This window comes from Pituophis catenifer, unplaced genomic scaffold, assembly GCF_029215685.1.
Source record: "Pituophis catenifer annectens isolate HBS135680 unplaced genomic scaffold, rPitCat1.0.hap2 SCAF_1, whole genome shotgun sequence".
In the NCBI taxonomy this organism is placed as follows: Eukaryota; Metazoa; Chordata; class Lepidosauria; order Squamata; family Colubridae; genus Pituophis; species Pituophis catenifer.
Genome location: NW_027256881.1, coordinates 193,148,475 through 193,172,786, shown reverse-complemented (window position 1 = coordinate 193,172,786; position 24,312 = coordinate 193,148,475). Strand labels below are relative to the sequence as shown.

The 24,312-nt window shown below is 38.4% G+C and overlaps 1 protein-coding gene across 9 annotated transcripts; it reads left to right on the top strand.

The window, feature by feature from the left end:
• The first annotated feature begins 167 nt into the window (after positions 1-167).
• On the top strand, positions 168-22,587 carry PLEKHA3 (pleckstrin homology domain containing A3). Of its 9 annotated transcripts, none has more exons than XR_011599703.1 (9): positions 168-254; positions 4,782-4,898; positions 5,643-5,798; positions 6,762-6,898; positions 15,642-15,806; positions 16,495-16,538; positions 17,187-17,263; positions 18,805-18,954; positions 20,559-20,613. XR_011599703.1 is itself a non-coding variant. In XM_070957489.1 (9 exons), exons 1-8 carry the CDS (start codon positions 212-214, stop codon positions 18,894-18,896), a joined length of 831 nt encoding a protein of 276 aa, XP_070813590.1. In that variant the 5' UTR covers positions 168-211; the 3' UTR covers positions 18,897-18,920; positions 20,559-20,648. The 9 variants fall into 9 exon arrangements, 7 of the variants coding, with proteins under 7 accessions (XP_070813590.1, XP_070813517.1, XP_070787293.1 ...); XR_011599705.1 differs by lacking the exon at positions 20,559-20,613 and adding an exon at positions 19,822-19,877; XM_070957489.1 differs by having other exon boundaries at positions 18,805-18,920; positions 20,559-20,648.
• Positions 22,588-24,312: the final 1,725 nt, after the last annotated feature.

Sequence of the window (24,312 nt, the reverse complement as noted above, 5' to 3'; positions counted from 1 at the left end):
GAGGAGGCTGCCTTTTGAGCTAAGCCTCTCCAGCCCTCCATGCCCATCGCAGATTCCGCCTCCTCCCGCTGCTGCTCTGTTGTCACCGCCGCCGCCGGTGCCTTGGAAGGCTGCGGGGGGCGAGGAGGGCCGGCCTCGCCGCCGCCGCTCTCGAAGGAGGAGGAGGAGGCGGGCGTGCAGGATGGTGCGCCAGGTGCGGCGGCTCTTCTGAATGATGGAAGGCGTCCTCTACAAGTGGACGAATTACCTCACAGGTATATATATCTATATATCTACGGAGGTTCTTCAAGTCATCCAGGTCGGGGTTGTCCCGAAGGTGCTCTCTCTCTCTCTCTCTCTCTCTCTTTTTTTCTCCTTTCCCTCTCCTCCCAAGAGGCAACTACGGTAACTGGTTTTTCCTTTGAAGACGTTTCGCTTCTCCTCCAAGCAGCTTCTTCAGCTTCTTCTTGAGCTGAAGAAGCTTCTTGGAGGAGAAGCGAAACGTCTTCAAAGGGGAAAAAAAACAACCCAGGAAGCCCAGTTAGTTGCCTTTGGGGGGGAGGGGTGGGGAGAGGGGAAGCACCTTTAGGACTACCTCACAGGTAGGTTAGTTACGCCGCGTGCCTACCCTCGGCCGCGGGAGGGAGGGAGGGAGGGAGGGAAGGAAGGAAGGAATGCGGCACGCGGGCTCCCGTTAGTGGCGCGTGGGGGCTGGGCTGCCCTGTCGGTTGGTCCCGCGGCCTCGGCTGCTCGTTGTTCCTTTGAAGACGCCGAGGAGGAATAAGGCGCGGCCTGTCTGCTCCCTCTCTCCCCACCCTCCGCTATCGAGCGAAGCAGGCGTGTGGGGTGGGGTGGGGAGAAAAAAAAAGGGACGGCAACCGCCTCTGGATGAGGGAAAGAGGCAAGGCGTTGCCTGGTCAAAGTCTTGTAGGAAGAGGCAGGGAGGCTGCTGCTGATAGTACAGGGAGATGAAAGGCATAGTCCGGACCTGTAGTATTTCAGATTGCTGGACTCCCAACTCCCATCACTCCCAGCCCGTGCAGGTAATCCTCATTTTAGGACCACAACTGATGCCAAAATTTAATTGTTGAGTGAGAAATTTGTTAAGTGACGTCTCCTCCCCCCCCCCCACACATTTTAGGACTTTTCTTGCCACAATTCCCAAGAGAGATAGTTAACATTCTGGAAGTATTTTACCCCCCAAAATACCCTTCTAAACAAATGGGAAAACATATATATATATATATATATATACATACCCGTGAAAACTTACATAAACAAATATATATATATATATATATATATATATATAGAGAGAGAGAGAGAGAGAGAGAGAGAGAGAGAGAGAGAGAGAGAGAGTGTGTTCACTGGGTTTTTTTGTTCTTCTTTTTTTTATTTATATGCCGCCCTTCTCTGGAGACTCAGGGCGGCTTACAATGCGTTAAGCAATAGCCTTCATACTTTTGTATATATTTTATACAAAGTCAGCTTATTGCCCCCACAATCTGGGTCCTCATTTTACCTACCTTTGAAAGGATGGAAGGCTGAGTCAACCTTGAGCCTGGTGAGATTTGAACTTGCAGTAATTGCAGGCAGCTGATGTTAATAACAGTGCTTTAATCTGCGCCACCAGGGCTCATATTTATGTCATATTATGTCATATTTGACATATTTATGTTCTTAGTTCATATACCACAAGCTAACTGTCTCTGACTAAGTCATACATTGGTCTCAATTACATATATAGGTAGTCCTCAACATACAACCACAATTGAGCCCCAAATTTATGCTCTTAAGTGAAAAATTTGTTAAGTGAATTTGTCCCATTTGATGACTTTTTTTGCCACATTTATTAAGTGAATTGCTGCAGTTGTTAAATTAGTAACCCGGTTGTTAAGTGACGTGCCCCCCTCCCTGCGCATGTACTCATGCCCCCCCCACGCATGTGTGACAGAGACCCAATGACCAGCTCGGTGGGAGGCATGCGTGCATGTGCGACAGAGCTGAATTGGGGCAACAACACGCACGCCCATAGAGAGGGTGCTGTGCGCCACCTGTGGCACGTGTGCCATAGATTCGCCATCATGGCCCTAGATGAAAGTGGTTAGGTCTTTCAGGATGGAAACATAACCAAAAGGGTATTTAAAATTGTCCTGTAATTGATATCATTATTAGGTGTATCAGTGAGGAGGATCCACTTCAGGAAAGTTTATGCGTTTTAAGATGAGTCATTTTGATGGTACTTCATGTTCTGTTTGCTTCATCTCATAACTTGAATTATCCTCAGGATGGCTCTCACAAGAATCTTAAGATTTATATTAGAAATATAATATTACCTCTTATTAGACATGATAGTTTCTTGAAATAGTTTGGAATTTGGGGCATTTGATTAGGCATCTATTGATTGTGGTTGGTATTTAGAATTTAGTTACACAATTTATAGGCCACCTGGTTCCCCACAACTCTGGGAGACTTAAAAGGGGGGAAAATCCCCCCGGATTTGAATCTTCAGATCTTTGTTGTTGCTTACTATTTGAAAGAAATTCTTCACTTTGCATCTTGTCAATACTGTAATCTATAAAAGAATAGGACTGTGGAATTAAAGACATGCCCAAACATGTCAAACTGCTTCCATAATTTTATTAAGAAAACTACATAATTTACTCCATGAAGTCATTAAAGTTGAATTTGAAAAAAAACCACCCAATATTTTTTTCTTTTATGGAATCAGCTGGGGGCAAAGGATACCATGCTCTTTAGGGTTTAGTAAAGCCTTATTTGCATCCAGAACCAGACAGCTTTGCTGAATGGTGCAATGACAGCCATAAATTGTTTGATCAGGGCTTTGGTTTGACACTGCCTTTGGTTAATACTGTTGTCCCTTTCTTGTTCCGCTCTGTGAAACATATATATTTATACTGTATTCCATCCATCCATAAACAGGAAAAATGACAGCAATATTTATGGATAATTAACTGTCTTTATTGAAAATTTGGTAGACATTTATAGTTAGTCTATAAGAGTAGGGCTAGAAAGGGGCCATGAGCCTCTGGATTTGAAACCTAGGCTTTTTTTCCTGGGCCAGATTATATCTGACAATGGGCTTTCAGATGCAAGAGTCCTAGTCTTATCCACGGAGATAATGTGGCCTTGCAGGAAGTATCTGAAGAAGCAATCCAGAATTCATCTTGAAAGGTATTCCATGCCTCACTTAAGACTCTAGGATAGTATCCAGCATTTGTCCGCTGAACTAATGGAATGTAAGTAAAGCTGCACATTCTAAAATGTCAGTACCTTTTAAGATGATCTCTTTAAAAGCAATTGCTTTGATCTGATTTGCTTCAGTTGGAAGGGATTAAAAGATGCTGGGTGGATTGTGGTGGTTGTCACAACCTAAGCTCTCTCCCTTTTGTATATGTATGCAGCATTGACAGATAACAAAAGAGTTAACCTGTGCTCATCATCTTGTAGATTTTAACCTCCCCACCAACACACATATACTCTGTAGATGTTGCTAGTTAAAAATATTATTTTTTCAAAGGTTTTCTTAAACTCTGTTTTATTAAGTGGAAAGCCCAGGCTGGACAAATGATGCCATTTAAGTGTTTACCCAGAGCCTGGAGGATATGGATCTGGATGGAAAGAAACTGGCTACATGACTCCAGCAAGACAGAGTGTTTCTGGATTTTGGGACTCCCGGATCTGAAGAGTTAATGTATTACAGTTTTGACAAGGTTGCTGCACAATTTGGAGGCCTTCCTATACTAGGGATTTCTGCTCAAAGAGTAGATAGCAGTCATATCCAGAGGGGCCTTTGCACAGATTCAGCTTGTGTCTCAGCTGCACAATTGTAGAACTGGGAAATCCTGCTCACAGTCAATTGTGCCCAGGTCATTTCCCATTTGGATTATTATTGCAATGTACCCTACACAGGACTGCCCTGTAAAGCCACTTGCAACTGGAGTTCAATCCAAAATGCAGTAATATGTGCAATTCTGGACAACCCACAGGTGGACCATGTTATACCACTGTTGCACCAACTGAATGGGCTTCTTTCAAGATTCTGGTTATCACTTTTAAAGCCTATATGGCATGGAACCAGTTTTCAGTTATCTTCCTCTTCTGGAGGACATCTAGCCACCCCACTAGATTGGAAAAGGTTGGATTTGCTGTAGGGCCCCCCCCCCCATCACCTGGTGGGTTTTAGAAAGGAAACCTTTCTTGTACATGTGCCTAACTTGTGGATCTACCTCCCCTCTGAAGTGGAGGGCACCAAACATCTTCACCTTCCCAAAGGCTGTTAAGATGAGCCCTATATTGGTGGTTTAATGGGATTGTTACGGTGCTTAATGGTATCAAAGGATTTTGCATTTTTTGGTATCTTGTTATCTGTCTATTTGTTGTTTGGAAAAAGAAATCTATAATTAGTCTCTTTGTTGTTAGCCACCTACAACTACTTTATATAATATGGCAGCTGTATAAATCTTTTAAAACAGCAGATGCATAAACTTAATATGTCCATCTATGCCAGAAGAATGAATTGCAGAAGTGAAATTTATCAGCAATTTAAAGTTCTTTAGATGGGCTATTTAGGTCTTTCTACCTGTCTAATAAATATCAATTTTCAAAATGTAGGTTAGTCTATGTATGTTATTAAAATGACATCATTTATGCCCCAAAATGTGAATGAACATGAATCTTGCTTTCAGCTGCAAGTTCTATATGAAGGATGGTATTGCAGTATATATGAAAATTATATTTGTAGCAAAACAGATGAACATAGTTTTCTGCTATTTCCTTAGGTTGGAAGCCTCGCTGGTTTGTTCTGGATAACGGGATATTGTCCTACTACGATTCACAGGATGATGTTTGTAAAGGCAGCAAAGGAAGTATAAAGATGGCCGTTTGTGAAATCAAAGGTAAGATTAGCAGTGAGGCATTGGCCTTTTGTTTTGGTCTGTGCAGTTATCAGTTTTAAGGCATGGTGGTGTACAGCTAGGCTTGGTTCTATATTGCTTACTTATAGGAACACACAATATGAAGCTATAACAACTTTGGGGGAGAAGAAGGATCCTAAGAAATGACAGGAGCTCAATTCTGGAACTAAACATAGTTTTCAAAACTGAACATGTCCTTGAGACATCTTTTTTCCTTAGTTTAAAAGGATATCTGCCTCTGATCCCGATTCCATAGGTGAACCTGCCTTTGGTGGCAATTTTTAATAAAACACAACATCTTAGTAGGTGTAGTCTACCTTTGAATACAAACCCTTGAATCTGAAGAATGAAATATATGTTAATATCACAGAATCACAGAGAAAACAGCACTAATTACACAAGTATATCTTTCTGTTATCCTTCTGCAATGCCATGCACAGGGGGAGGAGCTTTTGCAAGTGAATTGGTGCCTGTCAGCACTGCTTTGTCAATCCTTTTCCTAAAGTAACACATTTTATATTTAAAAAAATCCTAATTTTTAAAAATCTTTTATTATTGATTAAATTGTACATCCCCCCCCCCCCCCCCGAGCCTCTCTGTGTGGGTGATGAGCAGTTAAATTTGATATATGAATACTGGACATAAGTTTTATTTAGCTAACACTTTTCTTATTCTAGGTGATTTAAGAAAATGTATAAGCTTATTTTGTTTTCTCTTTTTCCTAAGTTCATCCTACAGATAGCACCAGAATGGAGCTAATAATTCCAGGAGAACAGCATTTCTACATGAAAGCTGTTAATGCTGCTGAGCGACAAAGGTGGCTAGTAGCCCTTGGGAGCTCCAAAGCTTGCCTGACTGATGCCAAAACTAAAAAAGAAAAAGGTGCATATGTTTCCTAAAATATTATGGAATTCTTAAAAGCTACTTTCTTCAAAACTATCAAAAGTACATGTAATTTTATTTCTTTTTCTTTCATGGTTAGAAAGCACCATGATTCACTTCCTACGTGTTGAACAGTAGGGGAGCTTTTGTAGTTTTGCTTAGCAAAATAACAGAGTTGGAAAAGAGCATGGAGGTCTTCTAGTCTAATCCTCTGTTCAAGCAGAAAAGCCTATACCTGTGATGGTGAACCTATGGCACGTGTGCCAGCGGTGGCACACAGAGCCCTCTCTGTGGGCACGTGTGCCATCATCAGCTGCTCTTCTGGTTTCCAGCCCGCACATGCGTGCTGGTCTTCGTGGGCACCGGAGCACTAGAAAACAGCCCGAAAAATGGCCCAATAAACAGCCAATAAACAGGCCATTTTTCGGGCTGTTTTCAGGGCATTTTTGGGCTGTTTTTTGGGCCATATTTTTACTGTTTTCAGGCCATTTGGGGGGCAAAAAACGCCCTGAAAGTGTCAGGCAGGGGAAGAAAAATTGGATAATAATTCTTGGAATCCTCCCATTCAGAGAACCCAGATACTTAAAAAAAATTCAGAGTGATTCTGCAGTTGGACATAAATAATATAAATAAAAGAAGACAAAATTGACCCATAAATATTAATACTGTTTTCTGTGTAAGATAGCATTTCTGTTTTCAATGGAACCAACATAGCCATCAGTCACTTTTGCAGGGTGCATCAAAACAGTTATTTAGGATGTTCTGCACACTTAGTAGGCCCATTGGGAAAAATGTATTTATGAATTACAAAATAGAGGCAAAATTGGAAACTGGCAAAAAGAGCAGAAGTTTAACAAGTTGCAGTCAATTTGAATGAGATTAAATGTGAATATTGATTTTTATTTTTGAGGAGGGCACTTATAACCATGCTTAGTAAGTTTCCGTTTTTTGATATTGTTCCAGAAATAAGTGAAACCAACGAATCTCTAAAAACCAAAATGTCTGAACTGCGTCTCTATTGTGACCTCTTGATGCAGCAGGTCCATACAATACAAGAATATGTACATCATGATGGGAATCATTCCTCACCAAGCATTGAGGTAATATTTAATTGTTTGAAAGAGTTTTTATTTACCCATTTTCAATTCTTGGATTATAAGGATGTGCAATAGTATCATGGTGGATCCATAGCTTTATCTGAGAGTACCTTAACAGTCCAACACTGCCATACTACCAGTAATAATAGAATCTCACAGATATACAAAATATTTTAGATTATATTTTTAAATGTTTATTGTTCCCTTCCAATATAGCAAAACCTTAATTTAACTGGTTTTTTGGAGAGATGGGTTGTCTCTGTTTTAGTCTGTTAAATCCAAATGTCCACTGCATCGAAATTTTTTTCATATTTGTCAACTTACAGCATTTTACACAGTATAATTTATGTCAGTATCAATCATTTGATCTAAATAGATATTTTATGTATCAAATTACAAAAATTGATAAAAATGACCTAAGCAATTCAATTGCTTCAGAAACAATGGACTATTTATGGCCAAAGTCTTAATTTTTTTATATTGCATCTAAAGTTATTAATTAAACCCAGAGAATCAAGGGTTTTATTGCTATATCAACAAAATATCCTCTACAAGAAAGTGTCTTCAAAAATGAATACACTTGAATTATGTAACAAAACTGTTGCTGTGCTTTCATGTTTAGGATTCCAAATTTTATCACATTCTATTTCTCTCCCTTTTCTCCATCTCTCACAGTTTTTTGTTTGTTTGTTTCTGTTCTTGGAAAGAATTGGCATTTTATTCCCATTTACTGTGTTGACTTCAGCAGCTGTTTTATGAAGAAAGTGGGTCTCCTAGTGGGCTTGTGGGAAACAGGAATGTGTTTGTGTGTGTGTGTTTGTATATGGGTGCATATTGTTTAATCTACTTCTGCACCTTATAAAGGGAGGTTACTAAATTAAGAGGTGTACATCTTCCAAGTGATTTAATAAATAGCAAATAAGAAAAGCCTCTTAACCTTGTTGAAAATTGCATTTATTTTATCTGGAAAACTAAAGGAATTCTAGACCATACATCTGTTTCTTGTTTCATTGCTATCAAAATGGAGCTAAATTTATATTAACCAGTGTGAGAAACATTTTTAGAAGTCATTAAACCTGTATGTATGTATGTATGTATGTATGTATGTATGTATATATATATATATATGTCTTCTTAAGTTTTTGCGGGTGTGCATATGCAAAAAATTAAAATCTCGGGTGTTTTCCCGCGTCATTATAAATAAGTTGGTTAAAATATTTAAAATCCTGGTTAAAATCCCAGCTTAAAATCTTCTAAAAATCCTTACAGAGCACTCTGCAAGGTCCTTTAAAACCTCAGCTAAAATCCTACCAGTGACTTTAAAAAAAACAATCATTCCCAGAGAGAAGTCATCGAAATGTCCAAAACTATATGGCCTCCCAAAAATACATAAAGAGGGCATACCCCTCAGACCTATAGTCAGCTCTATAGGCTCTCCGCTACAAAACCTGGCTAGATACTTAGCCAAACAATTACAACCATTTGCAGAATCGATTGCTTCCTATGTGCAGAACTCATATCATCTCATAGAAATTCTGAGAAACCAACGCATAGAGCAGGGTTACCTACTTGTAAGCTTCGATGTGATCTCATTATTCACCCAAGTACCCGTTACAGAAGCTCTAGCAACGATCAAAAACAAATACCAGCCACCAAACCACATCATAGAATTGGCAGAGCATTGCTTATCTAACACCTACTTCATGTACGGAGGGCAAAGATATAAACAAATGCAAGGGTGCAGAGTGCTCTGTAAGAATTTTTAGAAGATTTTAAGCTGGGATTTTAACCAAGATTTTAAATATTTTAACCAACTTATTTATAATGACGCGGGAAAACACCCAGGATTTTAATTTTTTGCATATATATATATTATATATATATATTTCTGAGGTTTTCGCGGGTGTTTGTATGTAGGTCTTTGGTTATTTGGGTTTTCTCCCGCATAAAATTGGAGGTGTTTTGGCAACGTTTCGACGAAGTCTCATTCGTCATCTTCAGGCTGGTGTTCTCGGCTTCGTGCTTTTAGGAGCAATTCAAAGGAGCTTTGAACCTTTCTACCCAATTTATAGATTAATTAGACATCTTAAACTCTTGTATTAAAATAATAAGATTGAGGTAGATGCATCTAGCTTAACTATGAAATACAAAGCAATTTCTGGAGGCAATGCTATTTTCTACTTTATCTCAATTACCACATTATTGACAATATTTTCAGAATTTCTGTTGACAAAATTAGAATGTTGAAAGACTAATTATTTAAACATATATATGTAATTTATGTAATTTCTATTGAGATTTTGTGTTGTAGATTAAAAAAAGAAAATACACTATTAGAATATGTTCTAGTTGCTCAATAAATGTACCTACTTAACCATACCATACTTAACAATTAAGATATGAATATCCAGACTTTTGTGGAGTCCATTTGTTTCAGATCAACATACTCCCCCTACCTTATAAAACCTTTCTCAGCATCTAAAGAAATAATAACTAATAACCGTTATTAAGTTCAAAACCAGCTTAGTCTCTATTACAGTACAATCCGTAACTATTCCCAACAGAAAAAACTGTGGTGTAAATTTAATTTTTAATTTTCTTCAAAATATTTTGAATAATCCACCATATTTTTATCCAAAAAGCCTTAATCTTTTTACATGTCCACCATATATGAAAATATGTAGCATCTTCACACTCACATCGCCAACACTTGGGTTGTTAATTTGGATACATACAAGCTAGTTTTTTTGGATCTAAATGCCATCTATAAAACATTTTGTAAAAATTCTCCCTTAGATTTTGTGCTTGTGTAAATCTTACATTTCTAACCCATATCTTTTCCCATGTTTCCATCATTATTGGTTACCTACATTTTGTGCCCATTTTATCATACAATCCTTGACTAAATCTGTTTCTGAATCTATTTCCAGTAATGCATTGTACAACCTTTTTATGTGCATTTGACCTTCATCTCTTATTTGCTTTATCAAATTCTCATCCTGCTGCAAAATACCAATTTTTTGATCTTCTCTCCATCTGGCCAGCAGCTGTCCATATTGAAACCAAGTCCTAATAATCCCTTCTTCTCTTAGTTGTTCCATGGATTTTTAACTGTAACCTGACTCCTTCCTTATAAAGGAGTTCCTTATATGTAATCTTATCTTGCTTTTGCTCTAAATTTATGTTCTCTATTGCGTGTCTGGGTACTGTCCATATTGGTAACCTATCATTTAGTTTATATTTATACTTTTTCCAGACACGCAATAGAACATTTCTTAATATATGACTTTTAAAAGTCTTATCTACTTTCTTATCATACACTAAGTTAGCATGCCAGCCATAAACCAAACCATATCCTTCAATATTCAATATCTTTTCCTCCATTAAGTTTATCCAATCTGTGATTGCTGAGAGGGCAGCAGCTTCATAATACAATCTTAAATTGGGCATCTTAAGACTACCTCTTTCTCTAGTATCTTGCAATATCTTTTGTTTGACTCGTGGTTTCTTCCCTGCCCACACAAATTTATTTATGCCCTTCTGCCATTCCTTCAAGTTTTCATCTTTTTTAAGTATAGGTATCATTTGAAAAAGAAATAGAAATTTTGGTAAAATATTCATTTTTACAGCGGCTATCCTTCCCAGCAAAGATAGTTGTAGTTTTTTCCAATTGTCCAACTCTTTCTGTATTTTGTGCCATAATGGTTCATAGTTGTACTGATATAATTTCGTATTTGCAGTCATAATATAGACCCCCAGATAGTTAACCTTCTTAACTACTTCAAATCCTGTTAACCTTTCTATCTCTTCTTTTTGGCTCCTAACCATATTTTTAGCTATTATTTTTGTTTTAGCTGCATTTATTTTAAAACCAGATACTTGTCCATATAAGCAGGTTATATCCATCAAGGCTGTAATCGATTGTACCGGTTGGGTTAAGGTAACAACCAGGTCATCCGCAAATGCTTGTACCTTGTACTCATGCTGTCTAATTTTAACTCCCTTTATTGTATTCATCTCGCGTATCTTGTTTAATAAAATTTCCAGCGTCAAAATAAACAATAACGGGGACAAAAGACAGCCTTGCCTTGTTCCTTTTTCTATGTTAAAAGCATCTGTTAAACCACCATTAACTATTATTTGCGCTGTTTGTTTTTGATATATTGCCTTAATAGATTGTACAAATTGTTCTCCAAATTGCATCCTTTCTATTAGTTTTAGTAAAAATTGCCAATTCAATCTATCAAAGGCTTTCTCAGCATCCAAGAACACAAGCACTGCGGGGACCTGGTTGTTCCTTCCCAAATACTCTAATAAGTTAACAATTTGCCTTACATTACTCTTCATTTGTCTACCATTTATAAAACCAGTTTGATCATGGTGAATCATTTGCTGCATATCTGTCATTAATCTATTTGCCAAAATTTTAGCAAATATCTTATAGTCTGTATTTAATAATGAAATTGGCCTATAATTTTTAGGATCTGTATCATCATGCCCTTCTTTTGGGATCAACGAGATAAATGCTGTCTTCCAAGTTGGAGGTACCTCTCCTCCCTGTTGTATATTGTTAAATAATTCTTTCAACGGTTCTATCATTTCCTCCTGTAGGGTTTTATAGTAAATAGCCGTCAAACCGTCCGTCCCAGGAGCTTTACCCACTTTCAACTGCTTAATTGCTAACGCAATTTCCTCAGAAGTTATCAATTGATTTAAACTATCCCTCTGCTCATTTGAAATTGTATAAATATTCTCTTTCTGCAAATATCTATCTATATCTTTAATTTTATCACCAGTATACAGCCTCGAATAAAACTCTAAAAAGGATTTTTTAATCAATTGTTGCTCATAAACCTCTTTACCCTTATATTTTATTCTCTCTATTGTCCTTGATTTTTGCTTTTTCCTTAACAAATATGCTAACCACCTGCCTGGTTTATTGGCATTGTAAAAAGTATTATGTTTTGCATATCTTAAATTAGTTGCCACTTGATCTGCTATTAACATATTAAATTGACCTTTCAATAAATTGATTGCCTCTTTGATTTTCTTATCTGTTGGATTAGCTACTAAAGCCCGTTCCTGTTTACTAATCTCATCTTCTAATTCTTTTCTTTTTGTCCCCTGTTTCTTTCTATATTTATTATTCAAATATATCAAAATTCCTCGCATATATGCCTTACTTGCATCCCATACCATTTCCATTGATGTGCCCTTTTGCATATTCATAACAAAAAATTCATAAATTTTTTATACTCTTTTACATTTTCTTCATACCTAAACAAATTATCATTTAACCTCCAGGACCTCCTAGGCCCTTTCTCATACTCCAATTCCAGCCAAACTGGACTATGGTCTGTCAATGTTCTTGAGCAAATCTTCGTATTTTTCACCCTAGATAAAAGATCATTAGTAATTAATATAAAATCAATCCTTGAAAAGGATTTATGTCTATCTGAAAAAAAAGTAAAATCTTTTTCTTCCGGGTTTCTTTCACGCCAAATATCTCTCAACTCCCAGTCATCCATCATTTCCCAAAATGCTTTGGGCAATTTTGCTCTTGTTAACATATTTTGTTTAGGTCCTTTCTTGTCTTTTTTAACGTCCAAAACACCATTCCAGTCGCCTAACAGGATACAAGTTTTATATGCCCACTGTGTCAATTTTGAGTGTAGTAAATTATAAAAAATTTCTTGTTGTTGATTCGGGGCATAAACTCCGATTACAAGTATTTTTTCTCCTTTTATTAAAAGTTCTATCGCTAAAAATCTTCCTTGAGTGTCTGCTTCAATTAATTTAGCAACTAAGTCTCTTTTCAAATATATAACTATACCATTTTTCTTTTCTGGTGCTGCTGCTACGTAAGATGTACCAAGTCTTGCATTAATCAAATATTTTTGATCTTGTATTCTTATATGAGTCTCTTGTAAGCAAATTACTTCATTCTTAAATTGCTTGAGATAGTGAAATATTTTTCTTCTTTTCTGTGGAGAATTCAAGCCGTTAACGTTCCAAGTCAAAAATCTAGTTCCCATCTCTGGGCCTTTGGAGCCTCTGAAGCAAGTCCTGATGCTCTGATCTCATTTGACTTTTAGGTCTTGCTCCCCCCACTGCTCCTGTTTTAGTAGTATCTTGGATCATTTCTTGAGTTGCCATCTGGGATTGTTGCTGTCTTAATTCTTCCTTGAGTCTAGCTGTCACCGATCTGGTCTGTCTTTGATCCTTTGGTAACTGCGATAAATCAATCAGCGCCAACTCTTGAGTAGCCATTTGGATTTGTAATATTTCTTCTTGATCAGCCAAAGCTCCCCTCTGAACTACTGTCAAGAGCTCTTCTGTTTCAGCTTCCATTACTTCTTTCTTTCTTTTGCCTTCTGGTGATTTAGTTGATTTGGGTGTGCCAGCCTTTAATACATTAGTATAAAAATCTCTTGCTTTCCAAATTGTATTAAGCCGATATCTCTCTCCTGAGTAAGTCACCACTAGTCCAGTTGGCACCTCCCATCTGTACTGTATCTGGCGTTTTCTCAGTTCATCCACCAGAAAAGCATACTCCCTTCTAGCTCTCAAGATCTTAGGGGGGATTTCTTTCATTGTCATTACTTCCTGGCCTTCCACCCGAAGCTTGTTTTTAAAAGTAGCCTGTAAAATTTCGTTACGTACTCTCCTTGTAGTAAAGTATATCACAATGTCTCTTGATAGATGTTTCTGTCTAGCAATCCAGGAATTAATGCGGTACAGCTTGTCAATCTGCCAGCCCAGATCATTTTTTGACTCCCCCAACAGCGGTGCCAATGCTTCTGACATCATTTCTTTCAAATTCTCTTGTTTATTCTCCTTCACCCCTCTGAATCTTAAAGCAAATTCCATGTCTCTGTATTGTATCATTGTTACATCATCTTCAGCCCTTTGAATTCTGTTTTGAGCTTCTCCTATTTTACTATCCAAAATTTCAGAAGATTGTTTAATTTCCTCAACTCTGTCATCCACCATTTCAATATTGCCTGCCAGACACTTAAATGCCATTAATATATCATCCCTAATCCCCTGATTGCGAATTGCAATCTCATCTGACACAGCCTGTATCTTTTCATTAGTTTCCTTAATTTTTTCATTAGTTTCCTTAATTTTTTCATCAATCACATCAACAATTTTATTTTGGGTGACTTGGAGGGCTTGTTGCAACATCTCCAACGTTAAGGTCTGTGGATCCGCTGGAGGAGCAGGAACTTGTAATCTAGGAATATGAGCTGGGGAGCTATCAGCACTCCCAGTTCCTTTAGTAGGAACAGTTTTTACAGACTTTGAGGCCATTTCCAGTTTGAAATTAGTCTTTATATTTAATCAGAGCCAAAAAGAAGAGTTCCTCAAAAGATTTCCCAATATTAATTAACGTTTAAAATCCTCCTTCTGTCAGCACAAAAGCTTTTTTTTTCCAGGCGAAGGGCTGCCAGCAAAACGAAACTTTTCCTGTAACTTTCCGTTTCCCCCACCCTTTCAAGCTTCAATCGCCATATTGTTGCAAAGTACTAAGTGATTACTTCCGAAGGAGGCTCTAGGCATTGGAGTTAGGTAAAAAATACTTGCAGTCTGATTTCTCCTTGCTCGTTCCGCCTGCTGTTAGTTCAAGATGTTAATTCCCTCATTTCCATTCAGCAAGATTGGTCGCGGCTTCTAATTCCGCTAATTAGCGGAGACGTCCCTGGTCTGGAGCGGCTTGAAAGGCTTTTAGGGAGCACGCACCCTTCGCGCCCCAGGATCTTTCCTAGGGCGTTCGGGGGGGCTCTACCTCCACCTGCCTGCTCTTCTCTCTCCCCTTTGCCCGGGGAGAGAATTTCAAGCCTCCAGACAGCGTTTCTCAGCTGTTCTGGGACTTTAACGGAGCCAGCGAATGGACGCTCTCAAAAGAACGTCTTTCGAGGCTCGCGGAGCCAAGCGGAAGTGAATCTTCGCATTTTATAAGAATCACAAATAATAGATAAATTGTTACAGTATGTTGTTTCATTTGTGTAAATGTAAAAGCCAGTAGCTCTTCTAGCCTCTTTTTGCATAGTTGCCTGCTAAGTCAAAATCCATTTCCAAAGCTTGAAAGCCATTAAATTTGTATTTAACGAATTGAGAGATCTTTGTTCTCAGGAGATGGAGGTTAACAATTCTTCGATTTTCTCCGTAAGGTTAATTAGTTGTTGTGATAATACAACCCTGAATAATTGCTTTTGCAATCTTTTGTATCAAAGCAAGGGGGGAATGCCATCCCTTCTGCAATGGAAAAGAGAAATAAAATCTGCCATCTCTGGTTTAGGAGATGCATTTCAGGTTCACTTGCAAGAAACATAAACATTGACTCACAGAGTTAATCTTAGAGGCCATTTAGTTCATTAGCTCCAGCTCCTTGCACTGTTCATGTGCTCCTGTATTCATAATGAATATGTTGGCTTGGGCTTCTCCAGTTTGCCAACATCTGGAAAGCTGCCTGTTCACTCTCTTTAAATATTTAATAACTTTTTATCATGTCATAAAGTTATCAGAACCAAAAATATCTCAGGTGGTACAGTGAACATCTGATGCACCCCACCCACCCATTAGAAAAATGTTTGGTGTTCATCAAAGTAATCTAAGTCCCTACAAACCAGTAATTACAATTTCTGGTTTGTAATTAAATTAGAATTAAATTGGTGAAAAGTTTTGCTAGGAAACTCTTTTGCTCTAAGAGTTTTCAATATCTGCTCTTTCCTTTTGTTTCCAGAATATGAATGAAGCTTCTTCCTTGCTCAGTGCCACCTGTGACACGTTTATCACTACGCTTGAAGAATGTGTGAAAATAGCAAATGCCAAATTTAAGCCGGAGATGTTTCCATTGCCTCATCCTGATCCTTTAGTTTCTCCTGTGTCTCCTTCACCTGTACAAATGGTTGGATATCTTTAATGTCAACATTCTTGAAGATTTGGGGAACTTTGTGAGGGAGCAGTAGGGGATAAACTAGCATATGGTTCCTCAGTGCTGTCCTTGTTCAGGCCACCAGGCTAGGCCTCTTCCCAAAGTTATGAAAGTCTCAAACCTTCTAGGAAAACTTGCCTATAATTAAATGCCTTGTTTTAGAAACATGTACTTCTGATAGCAATCTTGCATGTTGAGGAGGATATTACCTCATACTTTTACTGCCCAATAAACTCCATATTTGGCTATGAGCAAAACACTATGGTAACCTATGGAGTTTAAAGGAAATAGAGGACCTCCAGCCCTAAACTGTTCTATTCCCTTCCAAGCACTCATGGTTTCTTCTGCAAACCTGGTAACTTCTAAAGCACAGAGTGTAGACCTAGCCTGTTAATCCTCATTTACTTAAAACATAGTGCTTCAAGGCCATTTTACTGTTGGGAAACTAAATACTAAAACCAACAATAAAAACAATAATGTATTTTTTAAAATTATGATGTTATAAATGCCATGTCATTTATGTTCATATAATGCATGTTCCTGTACATTCTGAAAAAACATTTAAAATACATATTTTAAAATAATATTTCATTAGGAATAGACAAAAAACAGTATTTCAAAAGTTATAATAACCTGCTTTATTACTTATATTATTTTTTAGATGAAACGTTCTGTTAGCCATCCTGGAACTTGTACTCTTGAGAGGTAAGTATGAAGTTGTGATTAAATATTATTCCAAAATCAAACAAATTAGAACCATAATGTTAAGGTTCACTTATCACATTGTGAGATATTGTCCGATCCCAAATAAATGGAAATACTCCATGGTTTGGCAATTGAAATTCACAGCCTGTTGCCCCATATAATCTCACATTAATTTTGGAAAAATGTGGTTCTGGTGAGTTTCTCTTACCTGATATAATTGAAAATTAATTCATGACTAGATTGAATTCACTATGACAGTTCTGTTTTGTACAGGCAGTCCTCATTTAGTGACTGTTCATAGTTATGACATTGTAAATCAGGGCACTCAAAAGTGATATATCACATGACTGACTGGTGTACTACGGCAATCCCAGCACTCTCATTGTGGTTGTTAACAAAGAATTACAGGTTGATAAATGAGTACCCACCCTACCCCATCCCAATCCAATCCATTCTGGGCTTAGTCCCTCTCAGCCCCAAGCTTCAATAAGTTTACAGGACTGCCTCCAATTCAACCCATCCACCTATCTCTGCCCTTTGGCCACCCTATACCCAGAACTTCCCAGCTTGCCCCAGCAAGTAAGTTTGTTTATTTAGCTGCCTTCTCTCCCAATTCACTACACCAACCTTTTGCCTTTTTGTGCCCAGCTGCTGCAGCTCAAGCATCTCGCTGCCTTTGATGTTTCCTTCTCAGACCCAGCTTCTCCAGCAAATGTTTCCTACAGGTGATTCCATGAGTGCTGTCTTTATAAAGCTGCGCTGACTGCTGGTACTTGCTAGGATTCCTAGATGCTGCATCTTGGCACCTTGCTGCAAGGGTGGGCTATGAAGCTGTGTAGAATCTGGAGCACCCTACGTAGCTGAATGGTTGGGGTCTGAAAAAGAAACAGCAAAAGGTGCTTCTGCTTTAGCAGCCGGGCACAAAAAGTGGAGGTTGGTGTTAGGAACTGAGAAGGCAGCTGAGTGAATTATGCTTGCTGGGTGGGTGAAGCACCCCAGATGAAGAACACTGTGCAGGGTGGCCAAAAGGTCATAGGTGTGTGTGTGAAGCTAGGCAGGTGGGGGAAATTAAAGTGCTCCTGCAGTTTAATGTGGGCAGTTGCCAAATGTCTGAATTTTGATCATGGGACTCGGGGGTGCTGCACTGCCCATAAATTTGAGCATGGGTCATAAATCCGTTTTTCATTTCCTTTACCTCATATTGAATGCTATACAAAATGCTAGCTGTTAATTTTTGTTATTTTGTAATTTGTTATTTTTGTAATTTCAAAAGATAAAATACAAAGAAACAAAAATAGAAATTAGAAAAAGAAAAGATCAGAAAAAGAGCAAAGATAGAATTTTCAGAGAAAAGGGGAAATATGAAAGAATAATTTCTAACTTTCCTTGGCACAGATACAAATATAAAATACATTGACCTCTTAATCAACAATAATACACAGCATTTCTATAATTAGTTCTAATAAATTCCAAAATTAAAGTTTCATTTCTTTAAGTTACAAGCAAAAAATCCATAAGTGGGTTCCAGATAGAAACAAAGCTGGACAAGCTCTTTTCTTTTATCAAAATAGTCAGCTTTACCATCTCAGCCAATGCCATGGGCTTCACCATCCATTCTTCTATTGTAGGAATTTTGTAGGATCTTTCTAACTTCTTGCATACAGAAATCTCGCTATGGTTATCATATATAAAAACAAGTCCCATGTTTTCTTTCAGTCTTTTTATCCATCAAGCCTAATTTTTTTTTTCTGATTTCAGTTGTATATTTATTTTAAGAATTCTCTGGATTAAAATACATATTGGATCCCAGTATTGTTAGCTTTCTTACATGTCCATTAAAGAAAAGTACCTCACTTTGCATTTGCAACATATATTTGACACTCTTATGCACCTTCAACAATTTAATGTGTTAAAGGTGTTAATACTAGGTACCAACCATACATCATCTTATAAAAATTATCTTTCAAATTACCATTCAATGTAAATTTCAGTCCTTTGCAACACACGATTTCCTACTGATCAAAAATTACTTTGCCCATCTAATCATGCAGTCTTTAAAATGATATTTGGGAATTTTGTGTACCATCTGGTTTAACTCCTTAGCAGAGCATTTATGTTTAACCTGAAGTGATTCTTCACCTTTTTATCTTTTGCTGTATTATTTTTTTGGCAACATATGTCAGGGATTTACAAACAACATTAATGAACCCAAGAGAACTGTGTGTCTTAAAAACATGTGAAAACCTGTGCAATATTTTAATTTTAGGAGCAGTCGCTTTGGAAAAGAACCAAATGTGTCTTCCCATCAACTTTCCCACCGGTGGAGAAGAACAGTCTCAGATACAGAACCTTCCATAGATGTTAACTTTGAAGATACAGACAGTAAGGACATATGACCTTACGGCAGTGGTGAAATGTAAAATTTGTTACTACCGGTTCTGTGTGCGTGGCTTGGGGGGGGGGGGTAATGTGACTGGGTGGGCGTGGCCAACTTTTTTTTTCTACAACCTCCTTGGCCGAAGAGGTTGTAGAAAAAATGCTTTTAAAAGTAAAAAAACCAGCCTCTGATGATTGCGCGGCTCAGTTGGGCATGGGGGGCACAGAGATTTTTGCTACTGGTTCTCTGAACCACCCGCCGCCATCACTACCAGATCGGGCAATCCGGTCCGAACTGGGAGCATTTCACCTCTGCCTTATGGATGTTACGTTGTCATTACTTTGTACTCATTTTTCTTACATCTTAGTCTGTGTTTTTGCTAGAATAACAGTGAATACCAAAATAAATTGCAGCAACTCTCTTGCACCATACTCATTCAACTAAGATGGATTCAGTAGTTTGTTAAAGATAGAGAACAGGCAAATGCTATAAGCAGTGAAAAAGTGTGCAAGAAACACTGAAGTTGCAATTCAGAGAGATATTTTTCCTAACTTCTTTATTGATGTTAAGTGGCACTTTTTTATGTGCCCATTATGTAGATGTATCTTAAGTTAAAATTAAACTCAGTGGTGTTTCTTGTTGTGTGAAGGAGACGATCAGGACGAAGAATTGGACAGTGTGAGGTCTCAAGTCTCTTTTTTTATAGCCTCTCATCTCTGTCTGACTACAGTGATTGAAAACCCATAGCAGTGTATTTCCCATTTGGGAGTGAAATAGTTTTAAAAATCAAAGAAATCCTTTCCCCCCCTCCCCTCCCCCCCAGAGGAAAAAAAAAAGAAAAGAAAATCCTGGTCTTACTCTTTCATGTGACATGATCCTGCCACTATAACCTCTGCTTCTCCCCAGTTATGCAGCCCTGGCTTACAAAGGCAGTCCATTCCTGTGGTCAGTGCTCTGAATTGCACATAGGATTCCCAACACATGAGGCTGGGTGCTTTTAATGGGAACTTATACCTGAGCAGATCCCAAAAACTAGCTTTCTTCAGAAGGTATCTAATTCTGAAATGTGATTTATATGTACGACTTAGATCTTGGGATGACTTCTTGGTATGGTATAAAATATACGGCAGTGGGAAGGTTGGCATGCCAAAGCTATTGCTAGCCTAACTAGATAGCAATAGAAAAAAATACTTGTAGCTCAGGGCTGAACGGTGGAGTCCTTGGTGCTCTCTGACTTTGGTTGTTTGCCTGCAGACATTTCATCACCCAGTTAGGTAACATTTAGGGTACACTGACAGGGCAAACCACTGTATATAAACAAAGCACAAACCACACTCCCTTTGAACAATGCAGATGTTACCCAGTTGATTAATGAATTGTCTGCAAAAAACCCAAACCAAGTTCAGAGGGCATCTACAAGTAGATCATGCTTGCTTAAGTGGAGAAGCATCTGATGTAAGAGCTTCCTAGGTATACATTTGTGTACACATGAAGCAAAACTGCCAGAGAAGAGTAGAGTTAAGGCTTCATTTGGAACATCTTTGCTTAAGCTCACAGCCCTGTGATTCAGATAGGATCGTGTCTCCTTGTATAAAGTAAGCAAAGAAGGGCAAATTGATTGAAGCGTGCTTTTCATGTTGCAGGACTAGCAGCATTCAATTCTAGAGGAGCCCTCAATGGAGATTTGGCACCACCGGCTGTTCCTGAAGCAAAGCTGTTACTGTCTCAGAAACCCAGAGTGCCCGAAGAGACTCTTTCTGAGCTAATCTCCTGAGGCAAGAGAAGACACCCCCCCCCCCACTGCCTCTGAGTAATGCTATGCAAAAGCTGCTGTAATTCTGCTCTCATCGTGAGGGAGTAGTAGTTCCCTATGTGAAGGTTTTCTCTGCACTTTATAGAATAATGTAAAAACTATATTTGAAGTGTATTTTATCTTTATATAGTTGACTTGCAAAAGTATTTTCTTAAAAAGAAAATTTCAGTTTGGGTATTTTTTAATAGGTGAATGCATCTTTGTAAATACTGCTCTTTTTACTGGGTGTGATAGTCAGGCCAACCTTGAGAAACAGATTTCAGATCTAGAGTAGGGAAAACCTGTGCTCTACACTGATCCACTGAATTTAATCCCAGAGTTGCTTTATCAGAAATGTATTCCCCTGAGTACAGTCTCTTTCTCACCAACATCAGTGGCAGTCCATCATATTGTAATGGCACCTTTATTTCAGGACAGGTTTGTGGTGGAGTTTGTTAAAAGACTGAGATGATTCCTAAAAGGTATCTCATAAGTAATCTCTCATCCACCACCGTGTCTTTTTTTTTTAAGGTACAGTCTAGATTTTTAAAATATATCTGAAATTCCATTGAACAAGGTAGAATGTCAATGAATCGGAGGGAATATTTCAGCCAAAATTAAACACTTCAAAGTCACACCAATGCTATCAAGTGACAGGGATATGCAGTAAAGTCGGTGAGATTTTATAGTGCTTAATTTGAGTTAGACCTTACCTGATTAATTAAATCCCAGCCTAATAGCTCAAAGCATCTGCATTTTTTCTTTGACTTGCACCCAAAAATATAGCCAATCAGAAATATGTCATGGATGTGCAGTATTTTTTTAAGCACGCATATGTGATTACGAGGCATTATGCTATACACTGGTTAAAGATATTTTAACATTTTAAAAGATATGTATTCCTTTTTGCACCATAAAATGCCTATTTAATGTTACTGCAATGAAAAGATAAGAAAACAGACTTAATTCTTGTTGAGATTTTCTTCACTAAATATGCCTTGTGGCAGTGTTTGCTTGTTTGTTTTTTCAAGTTAATTGGGCAGAATCCATCCAGTGTTGGGAGCTTACAACCTCAAGTAAAGGCATATTTTAATTTTCTTGTGTTAAACAATGTTTCCTTTGTCTGGACTGACCACCCCCCCTGCTCCTCCCCCCCCTTTTCTTTTTTAGTGCCAGGCAAAACTAATCTTCAGAGTGTCTTTTCACCAAAGTTTTTTTTTTAATTTAATGCTGCTTTTTAGAGTCTGCTCTTCAGATGTTGTTGTAATGTATTCATGTTTGAGACAGAGCATGTATGTTAATGATCCTTTATACCAAAGGGAGGGTGGCTTTCACCATGGTGGGCCCTAGTCTCAGAAAAGCAGAAAAATACAGCAAGATCCTCTCTTCTATTCACTCCCTGCCACTTGCCTCTGTCAGTGCTGGGAGGCCAAATTCTAACTAAAGCATGTAGCAGTCATCTATGGCAGGGGTTCCCAACCGTGCCAACTTTAAGACCTGTGGACTTCAACTCCCAGAATTCCTTAGCCAATTGAGGTGAAGTCCACAAGTCTTAAAGTTGCAAAGATTGGGGACCCCTGATTTGTGGTACATCATGGGCCCGGTTGGCCTGAAACAGCTCTGGCGATGCCACTCTGTTTCTGCCAGAGCAAAGAGGACATATGGGACTTGAAGTTCAGCAATGTTTGCACAGACATGTCTGAGGGGTTGTGTCCAAAGTTGTTAAGTGTTTTGAAATGTATATTTTTGTTTTTTATTCACTTTGGAATAGATTTAGTTAATAATGTATTGACCATGGAGCACTTTTAAAAAAAAATAAAAATGGCTTTTTTTTAAAAAAAAGTGATGTAAGTGTTCAATAAATGCAGTTTTTACACAGACATTCTCTCTTTATTTATAATTGCATAAATTTTGACCATTAGTAATCATTAGATTACAAGGATACAAGCAACTTTTCGCAACTTGGTGCTCCTCAGATGCTTTTGATTAAAGCTTATATGGTGCTCCAGGCAGCATAGCTAATGGACACCTCACCCAGGTGGATTGAGGGGCAATGTGGGTATGACTTTGACTGCAATTTGCTAGCTCCCCAAGTATGCACTCAAAACAGCAGGTACAACTCCTATCCCTAACCAGGGCACCTAAAGGTTACACTGGGGGTAGGGGACTGATGGCAAGAACACCCCAAGAGAACTTGTCATTGTTGAGTTGGGATACAAATCACTGCTGCTTCTATGATTGAGCCCATCAGCGTTCTGGACTCAAGAAACCCAAAGAATATGCTTGAGAGACCACAATGCCCTAGTTGCAAGGCTCATTGTTGTAAGCCTTTGGGTGTTTTCATGCACAATGAAGCCATAGATGGATGTTAACATTGTGGACAAAACGGGCATTTGGCAACAGGACCACACAATCCTCACAACATCAGGGATGGGGATTTGTCAGAAATGACACCCACCAAAGTAAGTTTCAACTGTGAGATTGAAGGATGCAAGGTCTCCTCTAAGCTTCAGGAGACTTTGAGCTAGTTTTAAAATAATTACTCCATTCTGAGGTAGTAATGCTAACACAAACATAATACTCCCCCCACCTTTTTTTTTTCCAAACCAGAGAAAACCATGATTTTCCCCCCTAAATAATTGCTGTTATCCCAGAGATGTACTGAGCAACAGAAGTGCAGTACAAATGTAGAATCATTCAGGGGAATTGCAGGAATTGGGTTTGGCCAGTTGGAGAAAAGGATTAGGGTAGCAGTATTCCAGTATTTGAGGGGCTGCCATAAAGAAGAGAGGGTTCAACTTATTTTCCAAACACCAGGAGGCAAGACAGGAAACGATGGAAACTAATCAAGGAGAGAAGCAACCTGGAATTAAGGAGAAACTTCCTAAGAGTGAGGACTATTAACCAGTGGAACAGCTTGCCTTCAGAACTCGTGGGTACTTCATCACTGGAGGTTTTTAAGAAAAGGCTGGACAGCAACCCATCTGAAATGGTATAGTGTCTCCTGCTTGAGCAGGGGGTTGGACTAGAAGACCTCCAAGATCCCTTCCAGCTCTATTCTGATTGGTTGAAGGTTAGAGAATGATAAAGGCTTTTTTCTTGTGTTGTTTTAAATGCTAAGGCTTTTACCACCCTCACCTCCAACTACAAAAGAAAACCTCCCTAATGCAAATATGCAGACTCTCTAGCTGTAAGAAGTTGCAGAAACACGAATGACATCCTGAACAAGAATACATGTTAATATCACATTGCTGTGGCAGCATTTTAATGACACCATATTTTTGTCTGTGTTTTGTTGCCACCTTCCAAGTACTTCCTTCCTTTTACAAAACAGCACAATCAAAGGCAGTCTGTGCCTCTGCATTGCTCCAACCTCACAGTTCTTTGGACTGTGATTCTGTGGATTGTATGGTGCTTATTCGTGCTTTGAGTCATGCCATCAGAAAAATGATTTATTGACCTTTTAATGTCATTCACTGATTTGCCAGTCACCAACGTGGTGATAAACCCATCAGAATAACTGCATGCCATAGTCTATTGACTTCTAACATGTCATCGCGATGTGAGAATATTGATAAAAGGTTCGCTTTGTTTTATTTGATTTA

Coding starts and splice junctions, on each gene's coding strand:
- PLEKHA3 (XM_070957340.1), top strand. CDS start 212: ATGATGGAAGGCGTCCTCTACAAGTGGACGAATTACCTCACAG. Junction 255..4,781: donor GTGGACGAATTACCTCACAG/GTATATATATCT, acceptor CTATTTCCTTAG/GTTGGAAGCCTCGCTGGTTT. Junction 15,807..16,494: donor CTCCTTCACCTGTACAAATG/GTTGGATATCTT, acceptor ATTATTTTTTAG/ATGAAACGTTCTGTTAGCCA.